The sequence below is a fragment of the Chelon labrosus genome (genome assembly GCF_963514085.1).
Source record: "Chelon labrosus genome assembly, chromosome: 6".
NCBI classification, from domain to species: Eukaryota; Metazoa; Chordata; class Actinopteri; order Mugiliformes; family Mugilidae; genus Chelon; species Chelon labrosus.
In genome coordinates this window covers 3,089,716-3,105,622 of record NC_140342.1, presented here as the reverse complement: position 1 = coordinate 3,105,622, position 15,907 = coordinate 3,089,716, and the positions used below count along the sequence as shown (strand labels likewise).

The 15,907-nt window shown below is 38.0% G+C and overlaps 1 protein-coding gene across 3 annotated transcripts in view; it reads right to left on the bottom strand.

Moving 5' to 3' along the window:
• tox (thymocyte selection-associated high mobility group box) overlaps positions 1-15,907 on the bottom strand; it is a 41,214-nt gene that overhangs the window by 12,526 nt on the left and 12,781 nt on the right. For 2 of the 3 annotated variants that reach the window (XM_084546209.1, XM_084546210.1), the window contains exons 2-4: positions 14,200-14,265; positions 11,308-11,418; positions 6,086-6,370 (exon numbers count right to left, since the gene is read on the bottom strand). In XM_084546209.1, coding sequence (XP_084402335.1) covers positions 6,086-6,370; positions 11,308-11,418; positions 14,200-14,265 — 462 coding nt within the window. Of the gene's footprint in view, positions 1-6,085; positions 6,371-11,307; positions 11,419-14,199; positions 14,638-15,907 lie in introns of those variants that run through there. The other variant, XM_084546211.1, reaches the window with a different exon arrangement.

The following is a 15,907-nucleotide window of genomic DNA, read 5'->3' as shown; positions in this document are numbered from 1 at the left end:
CCAACAAATGGTCAAAAAATGATGGATGCTGCTTTAAGTGTCACTGAGACGCCACATAGTTGGCTTACAAATCAGGGTGTTATCTTAGATTACATATTGGGCTGAGGCAGTATCTGAGATACCTAATATGCTGTCTGACTTTGCTCGGCAGGGTTTATACAGTGTGCAGCAGTCCAGGATTCTCTAATAATGAAATCTGATAGTAACCGTGGCAACAGGCAATACAGGTCAGAGGGAAGACAGGATCAGAAGCCATTTAAACATCAGTTCCCACTCATGTGTAAGTACATCAGTGGAGATTTTAAACTTCATTTGTTACACTCCAGAGAAGAAGATACATAACTTTATCTGGTGGTGATGTCGAGTCCACAGATGCACACTGAACAGATACAAGCACTAGTTTATTCCCTTGTGCCTCCAAGGCCTCAGTAATTTATCAGAAAGATGTTTACTTAAAGGACATAAAGTGCCCAGACAGCCTGGTCCACACTTTTACTGTCACACTTGTGTCATTGTGCAGTGATGTCTTTCAAAACAAATGTCTGTGAAGACAATAAAGAGAATCTTGAATGAAATTCACAGTAAAACCAGTTTTGGACAATCGCACGAATGTTTTAATGTGTCATATTTGTATGTGAATTATACCTACACCCAGAATTTAGTTTAGTCTTAACTGGCACTGTCAAAATGTGAGCAGTCTCATAGTGAGTCATGTCATCAGCAATATTCTGTCCATTTCTCAGGAAAACAAAAGTTAATGCTACCAACACCCCCAGTGTGGGAAATTTGACATCTTTCGTCACAAATATGAAGATGGAACTCGGATGAATGCGTGCATTTAGAGTTTCCTTTTAGTAAGCATTGAATAATAGCGGATGTGGTCTGGGGTGCTATGCCCGTCTTGGGGACACATTACCTGAACTCAGTTACCGGCAGAAGCCTCTGAATGCCGCTGTGGTATTTAGCTGGAACACTAAATGACATTTCTCTAACATGGGAAGAGGTTTTAAACTGTTGTACGTGCTGGTGGAAATGCTGAAAAATAGTTGCTGTGGTCTGGCACTGAATGTGTTGTCACTTCTATTAAGTATCATACTAGTTATCTGTATCACTCTTTGCCAAATTTATATGACAGAGCTGAGTGGATGAATATTCAACAATCTGAGCTGTTGATAATGAAATAATAAATAAAGAACTTGGATTTAAATGAACAAATCAAACTCACTTTTATTTGCTGAAACAAAATTTGTCAAGATCAAATGCAATGATTAAACTATATTTGATTACACTATACAATATATTTTTATCATGAATGAAAATATCACAGAATTTAAAGCGCTTGGCTCAGGAGGACAGATCAAAAATTTAAAAGATAAAGATTAACTCAACTGCAGAGTAACAAATGGAATGGAAAGAAAGTATTTAATTTCATCACTAGCAGCGATCGCTGACTGGAATCGGAGGTCACAAGGTCACACTATAATCTCCAGGGGATAACTAAGATTATCTAAGTAATTAAAACCTGTTTCAGAACTAACATTACCAATGGAAAGCGATCAGATTTTCCTCTGGGGAGTAAGGGGGGTCATTTCTGAAGGTGGCCTAAGAGAAAAATAAAGGGGGAACCCCTGATGAGTAATGACTGACTCATGTCACAAAAAGGGAAAAAGCTCTGGCTATACATAAGTATACAACTTCACATATGTGTGGTTAATGGTGTTATTTCAATATGAAAAGTGCGGTGGTAAAATTCAGAATGTGCTTTTAGTCCAAAACTATCGGTATTGGTATGTTATGAATACAATTTCACACAACAAGCAAATAATCCTTTACCTAAATGCTTCTGTAACATGTTTCCATTATTTAAATTAATTAAGTCAGAGTGATTCCTTAGTGAAAATATTTCACATTTAATGGAGGATGTGTAAAGTAAAACACTTTTTGTTCAACATTCAATTGAAAAGGGATGTTAAATATGAAGACAAAACGTTAACACGAAACGCTTCAATGTGCAATATCTCCACATTCAGTAAATTTATATAATCTGTTTTAATCTACTCAAGCATTTCAAAGATTTTGTTTTACTGAGAAAACATTTTCAGGAGATTCTGACTGTTTCACGTTGTCTTCATCATGGGATGGAGATTGCCAGGTCGTCATGGAGCTGATTATGACTATGATGCCACTATGATTAGTTGAGGTTACCGTCCCTCAGAGTCAGAGACGAGGAAAGGAAAGAAATCAAATTACATCCCATGCAGAAGAGTGCCTCACACGATGCCTCAATGAAAAACACTACTGGTGCACAAAAGTCTAAGAACAGGAAAAGTTCTCACGTTTAAGAACATGGCCGCCCCAACATACTGCACACATTTTTTCCAATTTAAAAGCAGTATTTTTTGTGCCTGACTAATCAAACAGATTAGACTCATTTTAAAATGAGAAAACATGCTGAGTGTCTGGAACTATAATGTCAGCATGAGCAATAAACACTTTCATGTTTTCATGACACCACACTGCCGATACATACCTTTGTGCACATTTTCTGTAAATGTAACAGAAAAGCTCAGATGGCAATGTTTGATTTGGCTCTGTTGGATCTGTTCATGATTTACCAAGGTGCTTTCTTACATTTCTCACTGATTTCAAATAAAGACCACAATGACCTAATAACAATATAAATATTGCAGGGATTGTTACTAATCCTGAGTACAAGAGCGCAAATTCTCTAGGCTAATCATTTAAGAAAACCAAACTTCAGAAGGTAGTCAAACAGAAAAACAGAGCAGTCTACATCTCAATATTAAGTGTAACTGAATAGTGCTGGTTCCTCCAGGAATAATACACAGACATGGACATGAGTCTTTGTAGACCCCACAACTCTGATTAGACTGAGGCGAGAATGGTTGCTAAGCAAGGATAATTGATGGCCTGGCAGTAAATGTATGCTGGTATTAAAAAATAAAAGTTAAGTAGGGAGAAGGAGAGAGAGAATAAAAAAATAAGATCTTCCCTTCAGGCCATTGTTAAAAGGTAGATTAATCACAAGAAAAGAAAAAGGAAAAAATAAAGCTGAATTTAATTAAAAGTTATTACACGGTCTATGTTGTGGTGCTAAATAGTTATTCTAACTCAACTATAATCAGGACTGATGGACTCTTGTGCTGTTTCAAACTGACACTGACGATATTATAGCAGGGGCATTAAATACAGAGATGGAGTCAAAAGACAGAATGACTGAAAAGATCAAGAGTGGGAGGTGAGAGAGTTTCATTGTTAATAAAAATGGTAGCAATCTTTATTACAGATACTGAGACTGAGACACCTATGTCAGTCCTGAACAGACAGTTTCTATGACAGTTGAAGTAACTGAAAGTCTCGGGGTCTAGCTTTCATTTCTTAACTGTATGAAACAGTCAGCCACATCTGAATGTCACAGCTAAAAGCAAGATTTTCACTTTACTGTGAAATGAAGACTTAAAATATGAAGCAAATGTCAGATCGACCAGCTGTCATGATTGGCCTTCAAATAACACTGCCCTGGGCAATATGCTATTTCACACATTTAAACTAAATCAAATATGTAAGAATACATTTAAAAGATACCTGCGGGCTGTCACTGCAAATTCAAAGATTCACTGACATTCTCAATTTTCTCCCAATAAGTCAAAGTACATTGAAGCAAGACACATAATTGATAGTCTACTCTAAAGAAGAATCTTTTGTGTATCAAACTAAATTCAGTTTGTCATTTGTTCTCTGTTGGGGAACAGAATTTGGTCAGCTAGACTTGACCAGATTGCATTTCTTTACTCTCTATCTTTGTACATGTTATGTATTATATGATCACCATTTTGACAAAATATGGTTCAATAACGACATTTAGACTAGGGCTGGGCGATAAAACGATAACGATATATATCGCGATAGACACATGATCGATATCAATAGAAAATACGTTCGATAGAATGTTCGATAATTTCACTTGAACTCCATTAGAGAAAAATAGGAAGAAAACCCAGATCCAGAACTGCAAGTCATTCTGGGGGATGTAGGCAGAGGAAGGGCTTTAGCATCTCTACCGATCACGGCCCAGCTAAGCCAGGTTGGTGGCATCAACAACAACAACAACAACAAAAAAAGAACAGCGTGGAGCGAAAGGAGAATATGAGTGTGACAGCGCGAGAGGAAATTGTAGATAAAAAAGGAAAGGTCACGTCACCAGTTTGGCAATATTTTGGTTATTTTAAGTCTGACAAGAGTCAGAACAATGTTGTCTGCAAACTTGGTGGAAAGTGAGCATATTAACTGGCTGTTGTCTCTCTTGATTAGTAGTAAGAGTTGGTTAAGTTTCGTTTATCTGGCGGCCGAGTGAGTGGCTGCTGACTCGGTTAAGCAGGGATCCACGGGCAGCGGTTATGAGTTGGTTAAGTTTCGTTTCTCTGCATATTGTGCGTAAGTGAGTGAGTGTCTGAGTGTCTTAGTTTGATAGTGGTCAAGTCAGGTAGTATGTATTGTTTCTCTGCCGAGTGAGATGTAAGATGTTTGAATGGTGCCGTTTATTTATTATATATCAATCAAACGTGGTAGGACTCAGATTCATGATTCTTGAGTCGTCTTTGATGGCCGGTTATATGAGCCGAATGTTTTTTTCCACCGCTAATATTAATCAAAAATGAATGAAAATGAAATGCTATTGAATATGTCATCGTTATCATTTTTAAAAAATTTAAGTGATGGGTAAAAATGTGTTATGACGGGATTTTTATGACCCTGTCAGTCAAAATGACAGACAACGAAAAAGTCTAGTGCAACCTCTGATCAAGAGGTACACGGCAGCAGTGCCATACGACAAAACAAGCGATATAAAGAAATAACGGATGTAGTTCTGAACAGTTGAGAAGTCTGGGTAGAACAGGTTAAAAAAACGAATCAATAATTTAGACTAGCTAACTTTTATGAGGTTATTTCACAAAATGCTAAACTAGCATTTGATCTGTAGTAATGTGTTTATCTCAACTCTTAAACACTCTTTTTTCAAGGTTGTCATGTGAAAAAATCTTGAACCCCTCTGAATGGCAAGCAAAGGGGATTTGAAAGGTCTTAGATCTTAGTGGAACATGTTCATCATGGATTGACTACACCTGTGGTTACTGTGCTTAAGAGTCATTGACTTTATGCATGCACTTTAAATTGCTTTGGAAATGATTAGTTAAAAGCAAAAGCAAAAACGGTAAAGTCAAGTAAAGTATGATGATCAGAAAAAAACGTCAAACACCAACAAAAATCTTCAATTTCCACTAGCTAAGTTCAACTCCCACTTAAAGTGCATAACACTTTAAGTGGGAGTTGTTCCATACAGATGCTTAACCATCTGAGACTGGCAAAAAGAATTTGAGTGCCATCATTTTTTTTTTTTTACAACTGGTATTTCTTGTTGACCCCAGAAAGACACACATGTAACATCACCATCAGTAAAATCAAGGAAAACATGCATGGTTTCATAGGGCCAACAAGAAATACCAGTTGTAAAAAAAAAATTGATGGCACTCAAATTCTTTTTGCCAGTCTCAGATGGTTAAGCATCTGTATGGAACAACTTCCATTTAAAGTGTTATATACAGTACAGTCACATTTTCTAAGGTAAACTCATAAAAAGCAAGAACTCCATAAATCAGGCATCTGCTCTGTCTTACGCTGAATTCTTAATGAGCATTAGTTTTAAAAGAACCGTCTGCCAGCTTAATTAAAAAAGGGAAAAAAATGATTAGGTGACGCAAAAAAAATTAAATCTGTTTCAGTGTATGAGTTTTAACATTTTCAGGATGCTGTAATTGGAGTGGTTAGACAGAGTGAAAGTCACATGTTTTATTGTCAACAGAAGCATCAAATCTTCATACTCTGAAGCAGGACATACAGGCTTAAAATGATCTGTTTTACAACTAACTGACTAATCAACTAGTGACATGTATGAATTCAACATTAACATGTGACTCCATGACTCCCTTCATCAGCCCTGCTGCTGATTAGTAAAACCTAAATTCCATGTCTGTATTTACTCTGTGACTTAATCAAATCCACTTACCACAGATAGAGTGCTGGTCACTGGGCCGGCATCCGGGCTGAACGTGCGTCCATCTTGGTTTAACATAGCAGGTCCATCCTGGCCACCAGGCATACCAGGCAAATCCATGCCTTGCAGCTGGTAGGGGTGGTGTGGAGCTGAGCTAGAAGGGGGGTCCAGAGAATGATATGGTCCAGAGGGGGATTCGTGGGGGAGGTGGGGGTTCAGCATGTGCTCTGGCAGTGTTGGTGGAGTGATGGGTGGGATGTTGTAGTCATCATCGCCCAAACCATTCACTGGGTATGACTGAACACAAAGACAAAAAAGTTAAATATACAGTTAGAACCACCTGTAAAGCTAATCATTTTGTCTATCTAAAACAACACAGGGAGTACATGCATCAGTGCTAACCACCATGCCACTGTGCCACACCTATCAAACAGTATTTAGAATATTATTACACAAACCAAGCACAAATATCTTGTCGTCTTAGAGACACATATGATGATAAGCAACACTCGTTTGGATGGGCAATTTTAACCTTCAGCAGACTGACAACTTGGAGAAAATCAATAAGAATTGCATAGGGGACCATAAGAGACTGAAGTGTCATAAAACATTAGTGTCAGAGTTAATAGAAGGGTGAGATTGGGAAAAATGCCCATCACGGTTGCCTCACGGTGCTGAATCCAGTCTGAACTACAGCTCTGTGTTGTGCCACAGTCATTCTTTCTCAGACAGAGCTCCTATCAGAGACTAATTATCACTAATGATATTGCTCGTCTTGAAAGAAAGACTTGAGAACAAATACGCGCTCATTCAGCAGCAGGACAATAAAGTAATTTATATGTACAAGCCTATTTTGCATGAAAGAATAGACACATGCAGACCTTTGTGTGTAAAAATACATCAGCGCTAATCTGACACTCAAAAAGAAACCCAGAAGCAGTTCCATATATGATAACAAATTCTTCTGAGACAAATGAGAGGGAGACATGAAGAGGGAAATGGAGTGAGAGAATCATGCAAGAGAAGAGTGAGGGACACGAGAATGAATAGTAGAGAGAGGCACTGTTCGAGAAGCCCCCTCATACTAATCTGACAGAGGAGATCTTTTATAGAGACTGACAGCCTTTTCTGCTTGGCTAGCCACACCAGTCTCTCCATCTCGTACTCTTTTGCTCTTCATCTCTCACCATCCTTCTACTTTCCACTCCTCTCTTGCTCTCTCACCCTCCTAATCTCATCCCCAATTTCTCTTTTATCTCTCTCCCAGTCTGCGTCACTTTTTTTCCTGCTCCAGCTAAAACCCACATAAAGTGTTGACTTATAAGTTGCATGACACGTGAACTGAGCCATGAGTTAGGGCTTGAGTTACATACTGCATCTATGCACATGCATACACTAAGCTAACTGCATTATGTCCAGATACTGTGTTAAACCATGCTTCAAGGTTCATGTTTATGTTTCAACATTCTAAAATAAAATGTGTGAACCAGATAAATGTAATGTGCAATACAGAAGACGTGAAGTTATCACCTTCAGTGGTTTGCAGTGTTGTGGGTTACTATGGCATCCCTGTGACATGAGCTTCGGTGGTAAGTGCATGTCAAGATATGTGCGACTTTGTGTGCATTTACCACCGTTTCACAAAATTCTTCATCGTCAAACTCACATGCTATTGAGTTAAAGACTTCAGTAATATTGAGTATTTTTCCTATGGTGTTTTATTTTACGTGTATGTGAAGCCTGGTTTGTCTTAGTCCTCTGTTCCGCAGCTCCATTGCTGTACAAAATCCATTAAAACACATCAGTGAGCCTCACTGCTGCACTGGGCGACATGTTCCTTCACTACCATGAACACAACCACTGTAGTGGCTGTGCTTTTCTCCCTTTCAGACATTTTGATCCATATCTTAATGTGCTGTCTGTGGTCTGAAACAAAAATGGATACATTTGCAACAATACTGCAATGTAATTCACAATTTGATTTGATGCAAATGGCTTATGCTGTCATTTAAGAGTCGATACCAAAGATAATTTCCAACAATAACTCTGTATGGGTGTATTTCATTGTAAAGTAAAGGCACAGTCTTAGTAACAGATCCCCTATTACGTGACATGACTAGGAGGAAGTAATAGCTGGTAACTTTGCTTGCTTTGTCTTGACTGTTCTTTTGGCTAACAACAACCAACAACAGACAACGGTTACATACATGTAACTTTAGCCTCTGATTTAAGAAATATATCTTGCGTTTCAGCTGCAGCTAAAAACACATTTTTACAACTTATTTGCAGTGCTTCACAGCTTGCTCATACTCTATACCTAATGTACTTTGATCACATCATATCATATATCCTGAAAATGCTTGTGATGATGTTCATTTAACAGACATTGTGGACCAATGGATGTGTTATCAGATCCTTTGAGTTTTTGTCTTAGTACACACATGATATGCTAAAGTGCTACCGGATAATAACCTGACCAGACCAGTGTGTCAGTGCAAGTCAGTGAAAAATTCTGATATTCTCGTTTCATCAGCCACTAAATTCTTCCTCCAATCAAGTTTGACCAATTACACGTGTGATTCCTGGGTCTTGATGTCTCGTCTTGTGTATCAATATATTAGTCACTACATTGTTTTTATCAGGTCCTGGCAAACCAACAAGTTCAACAGTCTTTTTCATGGTCTCACTCTTAAACAGTGTGGTGTCGGAGCTAAGAGCTCTGCATAAATTATGTCGCCTGTCTGTTGTCTGTCTGCCTCTGTCTCACTCTCCCTCCCTCCCTCTCCTGCTCTATCATTTCTTCAACTTCTGCATAAATTACTCTTTCTCTCTCTCTCTCTCTCTCTGCTCTTCCATTCATGTCAGTACAATAGCCTGTTCCTTGGGCACTGGCAGCTTCTAGAAAGACTAATGTAGTCAGGATTAAGTCCTTTCACACATATTGTATTCACATTACAAATGCACTTCTCACAACTCCATATTCATTTCATACAATATAAAAAAGCTCATATGAGTAATGTATGACCATGCCTAGCTTCTACAGAAGATGGATGATCAAATGTATCTGCTGTAGGTAATGACTTGTAAAAGGTAGTTACACAAAGGTCATTCAATTAGATTCAAACATAAAACTTAAATGTATTTCTTAAATGTATATCATTGTAATCCTATTTCCACAATCTGTAAACATTTCTCTCATCATTTGATGAGCCTACAAATAACACTGATCCATTTCAACAGTGTAGCTGAAATGGAGAAGGGGGTAAATCTTTGTCCCTCTTCTTGGTAATTTGCATTTTAAACAGACTTAAGTGTTTATTACCCTGAAGATACGAACAGACATGGATTTCTGTAAGTATCATTTCAGGGCTACATTGAAACTCACATGTGTGTTTGATCATTCATCAGCCAGTTGACATTTGCCTCACCGATGATTCTTAAAAGGTGTGTGCTGGTTTGAGCGAGAACATAAAAACAGTACTTTTCTATTTGTCAGCATAATTATCTGAGAGCATGCCTATGTATGTGAGAGTGGGCGAGTATGGATGATAGTTGGGAGATTCCCTCCAACCATGCTGATGTCCCCATGTATCACCTACACCCACAAAGTGAATATTTAATGACATTTCAGAATTTTCCACACTGTTAGACTGATCAATCTGCAATGCAACTCACGACAACAGCAGTACGAACAAGAACACAAAGCTCATAGGATCCTTGACTTGAGTGTTTGTTGTACGTGAAAGGGAGGCAAAACCTTATGTCAAGGTCAAAGCTAATAATAATAACCTCTCTCAAAGGATTCATGGCTCAATATTTATGCAAACACATTTAATCAAAATGGTATTTATAAGAAATATACACAAATATTCTTTGACTGGATGGGGAACAAGCAGCACAGCACAGATCAGGTAAAATGTGAAAAAAATGCACATGCAGGGCACTCGTTCTGGGCACAAGAAGTGGATGGCCTTTGCATTCACTCACAGACACTATAAGAGGAGCTGTTCAGTCACACTAGTTCAGAACATGCTTAACTGCGCCACCTTCAGGCATAGGATATGACAGCAATGGCAATAGGGAGCTGCAAACATCCTGGATTCTTCTTTCAAGTAGCCAGAGAAAACAAAAAGACAGCAGTGCTAAGCAAGACCTTCACACATCAGTATGGCCTGCATATATAGAGCATTGTGTGCCCAGTGGGAGCTGCGTTAAATCTGAAAAATGCCCTCAATTGATGTCAGTTGAACTAGTCTTGGCGGGGGCTGATGATTACAAATCTGACAATTAAAATAAATCTGGCACATCTAAGACACATTAGCATCCACAGTGCCCGTCGTTGAGTTGCACTGTGAGTAAAGCACGTAGCGCCACAAAGGTAGCATAGAAAAATGAAAACAAGCTTATGTCATAATAAATACTGAAATAAAAAGAATACAGTTTCAAAATGAAAACAAAGGAATCTAAAATGTATTTATAGGCCAAATCTATTTACCTTCAGTTGTAATAGTTTTAAATGTAATATATAATATGGACTGTGTTATGGAGAAAAAAAGTGAGTCTATAACAAAAGTGTTTTACAAAAAAATAGGTGACACGAGCTGCTAACAATTAAAACAACTAAAAATGGAGCTAAAATCTAAGTAGAAGGGCTCCAGATTTGAGCAGCACACAGCTGGCCACTAATCTGTTGTCTGTGTTGTACATGAATTGATGGGTTGAAGTCTTCTTCTAACTACTCATTTGGCAACATAACTCCTTCTGGAAAGGAGCAGTTCCCGTGTCTGCTAGTGGTGTTTTTTATGAATCTTTTCTCTGAGTGGAGAAGAGAGAGTCCATTCAGGGTGATTCAGACATGACACAGAAACAGGGTGAGATAAATAGATGAAATAAAAAAGCTAATATATCTGGCACTATTGAATATATTTTGATTGTTGAATTGGTGATTTTCTCTTTTTAAAAAACAGGTACTAAAGAAAAAAAGCTGCAGTTAAACAGACACTGCCAACAGCTGGCACAGTATTAGATCTAAATTGCTGCTGTGGTTGGTTTCATTTCTCTTTAGAGGTATAGTTTTGATTGGAGCTGCAGGGCCAGAACTACTGGTGAGTCTGCAACACTGGAATGTGTGGCAAATATTTTCAAACATATGAGGTTCTCTGTCTTCAAATGAAGTGGACAAGTTGAGCTGTATGGGCTTGGTTTTATGAAAGTGTGTGCATGTGTTTATTCACCCAAGGCAGACGGTGTGTATTGCCCATGTGTGTGTCCCTCCTCCAGTGCTGTGAGGGTTGGTTGGGTGGTGTCACCTTGCTGAGAGGGTGAGGGGGCTGTGGCACACGAAACTGTGGGAAGAATCACAAAGACAGACAAAGATTGAAATGGGCCCAGAGGTCAGGAAGAGGTCAGAGGTCAAATAAAAAAGGTCACGAAGAGGAGCAAGGACAAAGCAAGAGGGAGGGAGGAAAGGAGGAGGGAGGCAGAGAGAAACAGAGCAAGATCCCCCACAACCTCACACAGAGACACACAAATGTAGTATCCAAAACACAGGTACACAACTTTTATCTTAATACATGGCTAATACTGCTTTTACTTTTACACCAACAACGCATTGCTATATTGAGAGAGATGCTGTAAAGAATTGCTTGTTTGCTTCCTCCAAGGCCAATTCCTGATAAGAAAAGGTTATATTAAGTGCTGTACAACTCCAATGAAGGAAGTAAGACAAGCATATAAAATGAGTAAGTGTGGTACACTAAACACAAGCTCTATGCTGCACCTTTATTCATCTCTGTGTAGTATGACCTGGAAGCCTCCTGCTACTACCACAAACACTGAGCAGTTCTATAAATCTCTTGAAAAGTAGACAAAATACTGATTTAAGGCAGTATAATACTTAATTTGAACTAGATTTTTGCTTTTTATTTTTTTTTTTTTATTAATTTTCATTAAAATGTAATTAAAAAACAATATATGATGTACTAATTGGTGAAAGTAGATTAGCTAGTAGGTTCTCAAATGTATTCAACTTTTCATCTTCCAGTATAGGGCCATATTGTTTGAATAGAACTGATTGAATACGAGTGCAATTATCTCCAAAAATATCCCAAAAAAATCATCCAGGTCATGGTATATCCAAAAAGCATTTAAAAAGTCAACTGGACTTTTTTTTTTTTGGAGTTCACTCGGATGAGTGGTGATACATCTTTTCAAAACTCTACAAGTCCAGTTGCCTTTTTAAATGCTTTTTGGATATACCATGACCTGGATGACTGAGAACCTTCACAGACAAGTGCAAATATCAACTGGCAAAAGCAATCAAGACCTCCATGTCTCTGTTCAGTAAGAGTAACATGATCTTAACTGTAAAATGCAATGCCTCATTCAGATTTGTCAATGATTAGTTTTAAAGAGGCAAACTTTATAGTATAGGTATTATTTGACCAAATTTCAGTTAAGGAAAAAGATTTGCCACAGCAGACAGAAACCCACCGTGTGATGTGGCCAAATGTGTAAAATCATATCTCCAAGCTTATAAATTTCCAAGCAATAGTTATTTTTGTACAGAATCTTTCTAAGTTTCAAAGCACAGGTTACCCTTTCTTCTGAGCTACAGTCTTCCTGTTTCTGCTGTAACACAGTTACATCACTGCTACTGCATTAACAATTCAAAAAATGATAAGGATGAGGGTCAGACTGGACTGAAATTGGTCACATTCATCACAACAACCTCTGACTTTATGGTAGCAAGGGTGCTTCAATAATAAAGTCATAAATTCTTATTCCACACAGCTGCCATCTCCTTACGGCACAACACTATGAATAAAACATCAAATCATACATTTCTTTACCATACAATATTCTCTATATTGTATTGTATGAATAATGTATCTGCAGTAGTGCTTCTTATTAATAAGAGCTTTGCTTGGTGGTGAGGTAATTCTATGCTAATAAACACACGTCTCAATCTCTTGAGGCTTTCGTGGGCCTCTGAAAGCAATATTCTGAATACAGTTACACCCACTGTCATATAAAACCAGTGTTTGCTGCATAGTGGTGTTCCTGGGCTGTTGCTAAGTAATCCAACAGCTGATCTTTACTATGTTGGTCATCACGCTGAGATGACATAACAGGACAGCTGTGCATACATCGTCAACTACCCTTCAACATGGATCTCACTTAATGCCATGAACGCACTGTTCTTTAGTGGAAATGTTCGACCTTCTTCCATGTCTTGTACATTACCATGCAGTATATTTTACATTCAACCAAAATACAATTTACTACAGAAAATAATGATTATTTTGAAAATCAACCACTTTGTCTATACAATGTCAAGTAATGCCAATATCAATTTAGCATAGGTAATTATGATTTGAAAAATTGCTTGATTTGTCTAACCAACAGTCCAAACTTCAAATCTATTAAGACACAAGAATGATTCGCTAAAAGCTGGTTTGATATACATATTATATATGTAAAATGCTGCCTGTGCCTTACGTATTGTAATACAAATGGCAACGCACATACCGCAATGCTCAGCAGTGGAAGAAAAGAGAGCTCACAGAAAGAAATTCAATGTAATGTGTTAGGTGCCTCAGATTGGGTGGAGTAAGTGATATTGATTTGTACAACAAGATGGGGAGGAAGTTTGTAGGATGTGGCTAGAAATAACTGAAAACACCCAAATAGCTGAAGGTTAGCTAAAAGACACAGAGGGGTGGATATGAATCTGGACAGAAGCATAATGGATGTTTTTTTTCTCCTGTGCTGCCATTTTAGAGGCTCCTGATCTGAATAGCATTCCCTGCTGCAAAGTGCAATAAAGCTTATGAAGTTAATGGTAGTAAAGCCACATGTATTTTATTATAGCCTTAGCAATCACCATGGTACAACATGGATTTTCTCAAAGTTTTTGCTCCTAACACTTGCTGGAAAACCAATCCTCTTAGTGCACTTATATTTTGGCTTAATTTCTAGGGAGCTGTCAAGTTGTAACAATTTAATGGACAGTCTATGGTTTTCGCATTTAGACTATACATTAGTGACTGTTTCAACAAGATACAGAACATCCAATGTTAACTCTGGAACACTTTTAAAAGACTTTTTAAAAAAAAAAAGCTGACCTGATTGGTTGAGGCGAAGTCAAGGCCTGCTTCTGGCATACCCAGGAACATGGTGTCCCCGTCCAGCTGGAAAAAAGAAAAAGCAATAGCAACAATGTCAACAAACTATAATCAAACACTGCAAACACACAACAGCCAGCAAGGAGACAATAAGAGGAGATTGAGGTAACAGATTAGTTGCTGGCAGCCAGTCCACTATCTGTCTGCCATCTTCTTCTCAGACATTAAAAATCCTACTAGCAGCCTGAGTAAGAGGCTTGTCATCACACTTCAGCTATCTTATTGTCCATGTCTATCACACAGAAGCTAAGAAGAGGTTATTTGACTGTCTTTAAGCTTTATAGTGATATAAGTAAAGCTATATAGTGTTTATAGAACAACAGATGCTGCCATTGTTACTTAGTTAATATTTGCTGAAGCTTTTTTAATGGAAATCTGTTCACCACATAATTAAATATAACAGAAATACGAGAGACAGCAATATACAGATGCTGGTCACATTTTAATCCAGTTCATCTACTGTCACTTAACAAACACTAATCACCTTATAATGCAGGAGTTGTACATTTTCATATCTCAACTTTTCTAGTGGGATCATTCACAGCATCTCAGCCCATCAGTGGAGGTTGACTATTCGGCGTATAAAAGCAAATCTAAGTAGACTTCATATAAAAGCAGCTAGTTGGCCCTATAAAAGTGGCAAGATTATGTATACTTAAATATAGAGCCAGTTTCCTACCCACCATTTGATGGTTTTGTGACTGCACTTGAGGATACATTCAAATCATTTAAAATGTTCCAGATTGACTGACCTCTGTGTCTACGCCACCTTTTGCTTTGATGACAACTGTGCACACTCACGGCATTCTCTTAATCAGCTTCAAGAGGGAGTCCTGAAGGAGTTGTCTGATTTGCCTTCGCTCTGTGGTCCAGCTCATCCCAAACCATCTAAGTTGCGTTTTGATCAGATAATCTTAGATGCTGTTAATATGTGGTTTCTGAGGCTAGAAATTCTAATGCATTTATTCTCTGCAGCAGAGGTAACTCTTGGTCGTCATGAGAGTCAGTTTCATCATAGCATTGGATGGTCTTTGTGACTGCACTTGAGGATACATTCAGTAATTCATCCATTCAACAAACCAAATAATGACGGTTTGTTGTTTCTATTTACTTAGTTCAGTGGTTTGTGCCATAATGTGGATTAGAACAGCAGTGGAATACAGCTATTCACTGTAGAGAACTGTATACAAAGCCTACCTCTGCACAACACAACTGATGGTGTTAAAAACATTAAGAAGGCAAGAAATACCACAAAATCTCTCTTGACAAGGTGCACCTGAGTGTACCTTGTGCAAAGCTGTGTGCAAAGCTGTCGTCAAACCAAAAAGTGGCTACTTTGGAGTATTATTTTTTTAACACAATTTATTAGATCGATAGATATATCATAAATATACCTAATTCATAGGTTTATTCTTGCAAGTTACTGTGTGATTGACATCCGTCAGTGTACATGTTACATAACGTCCTTTTAGTACATGACAAGAAATAGACGGGTACTCTCATTAATAATAACAGTACAGTCAGCACAGTTCCCAGCACCATAGCAAGCATAGCAACATAACTAAAGGATGATTCAGTGTCATCTGAGTCAATGGCAACTAAACTTTATCAAAAAGAAGTTTCAAGTCTAACTGAAAAAGTAGGGGAG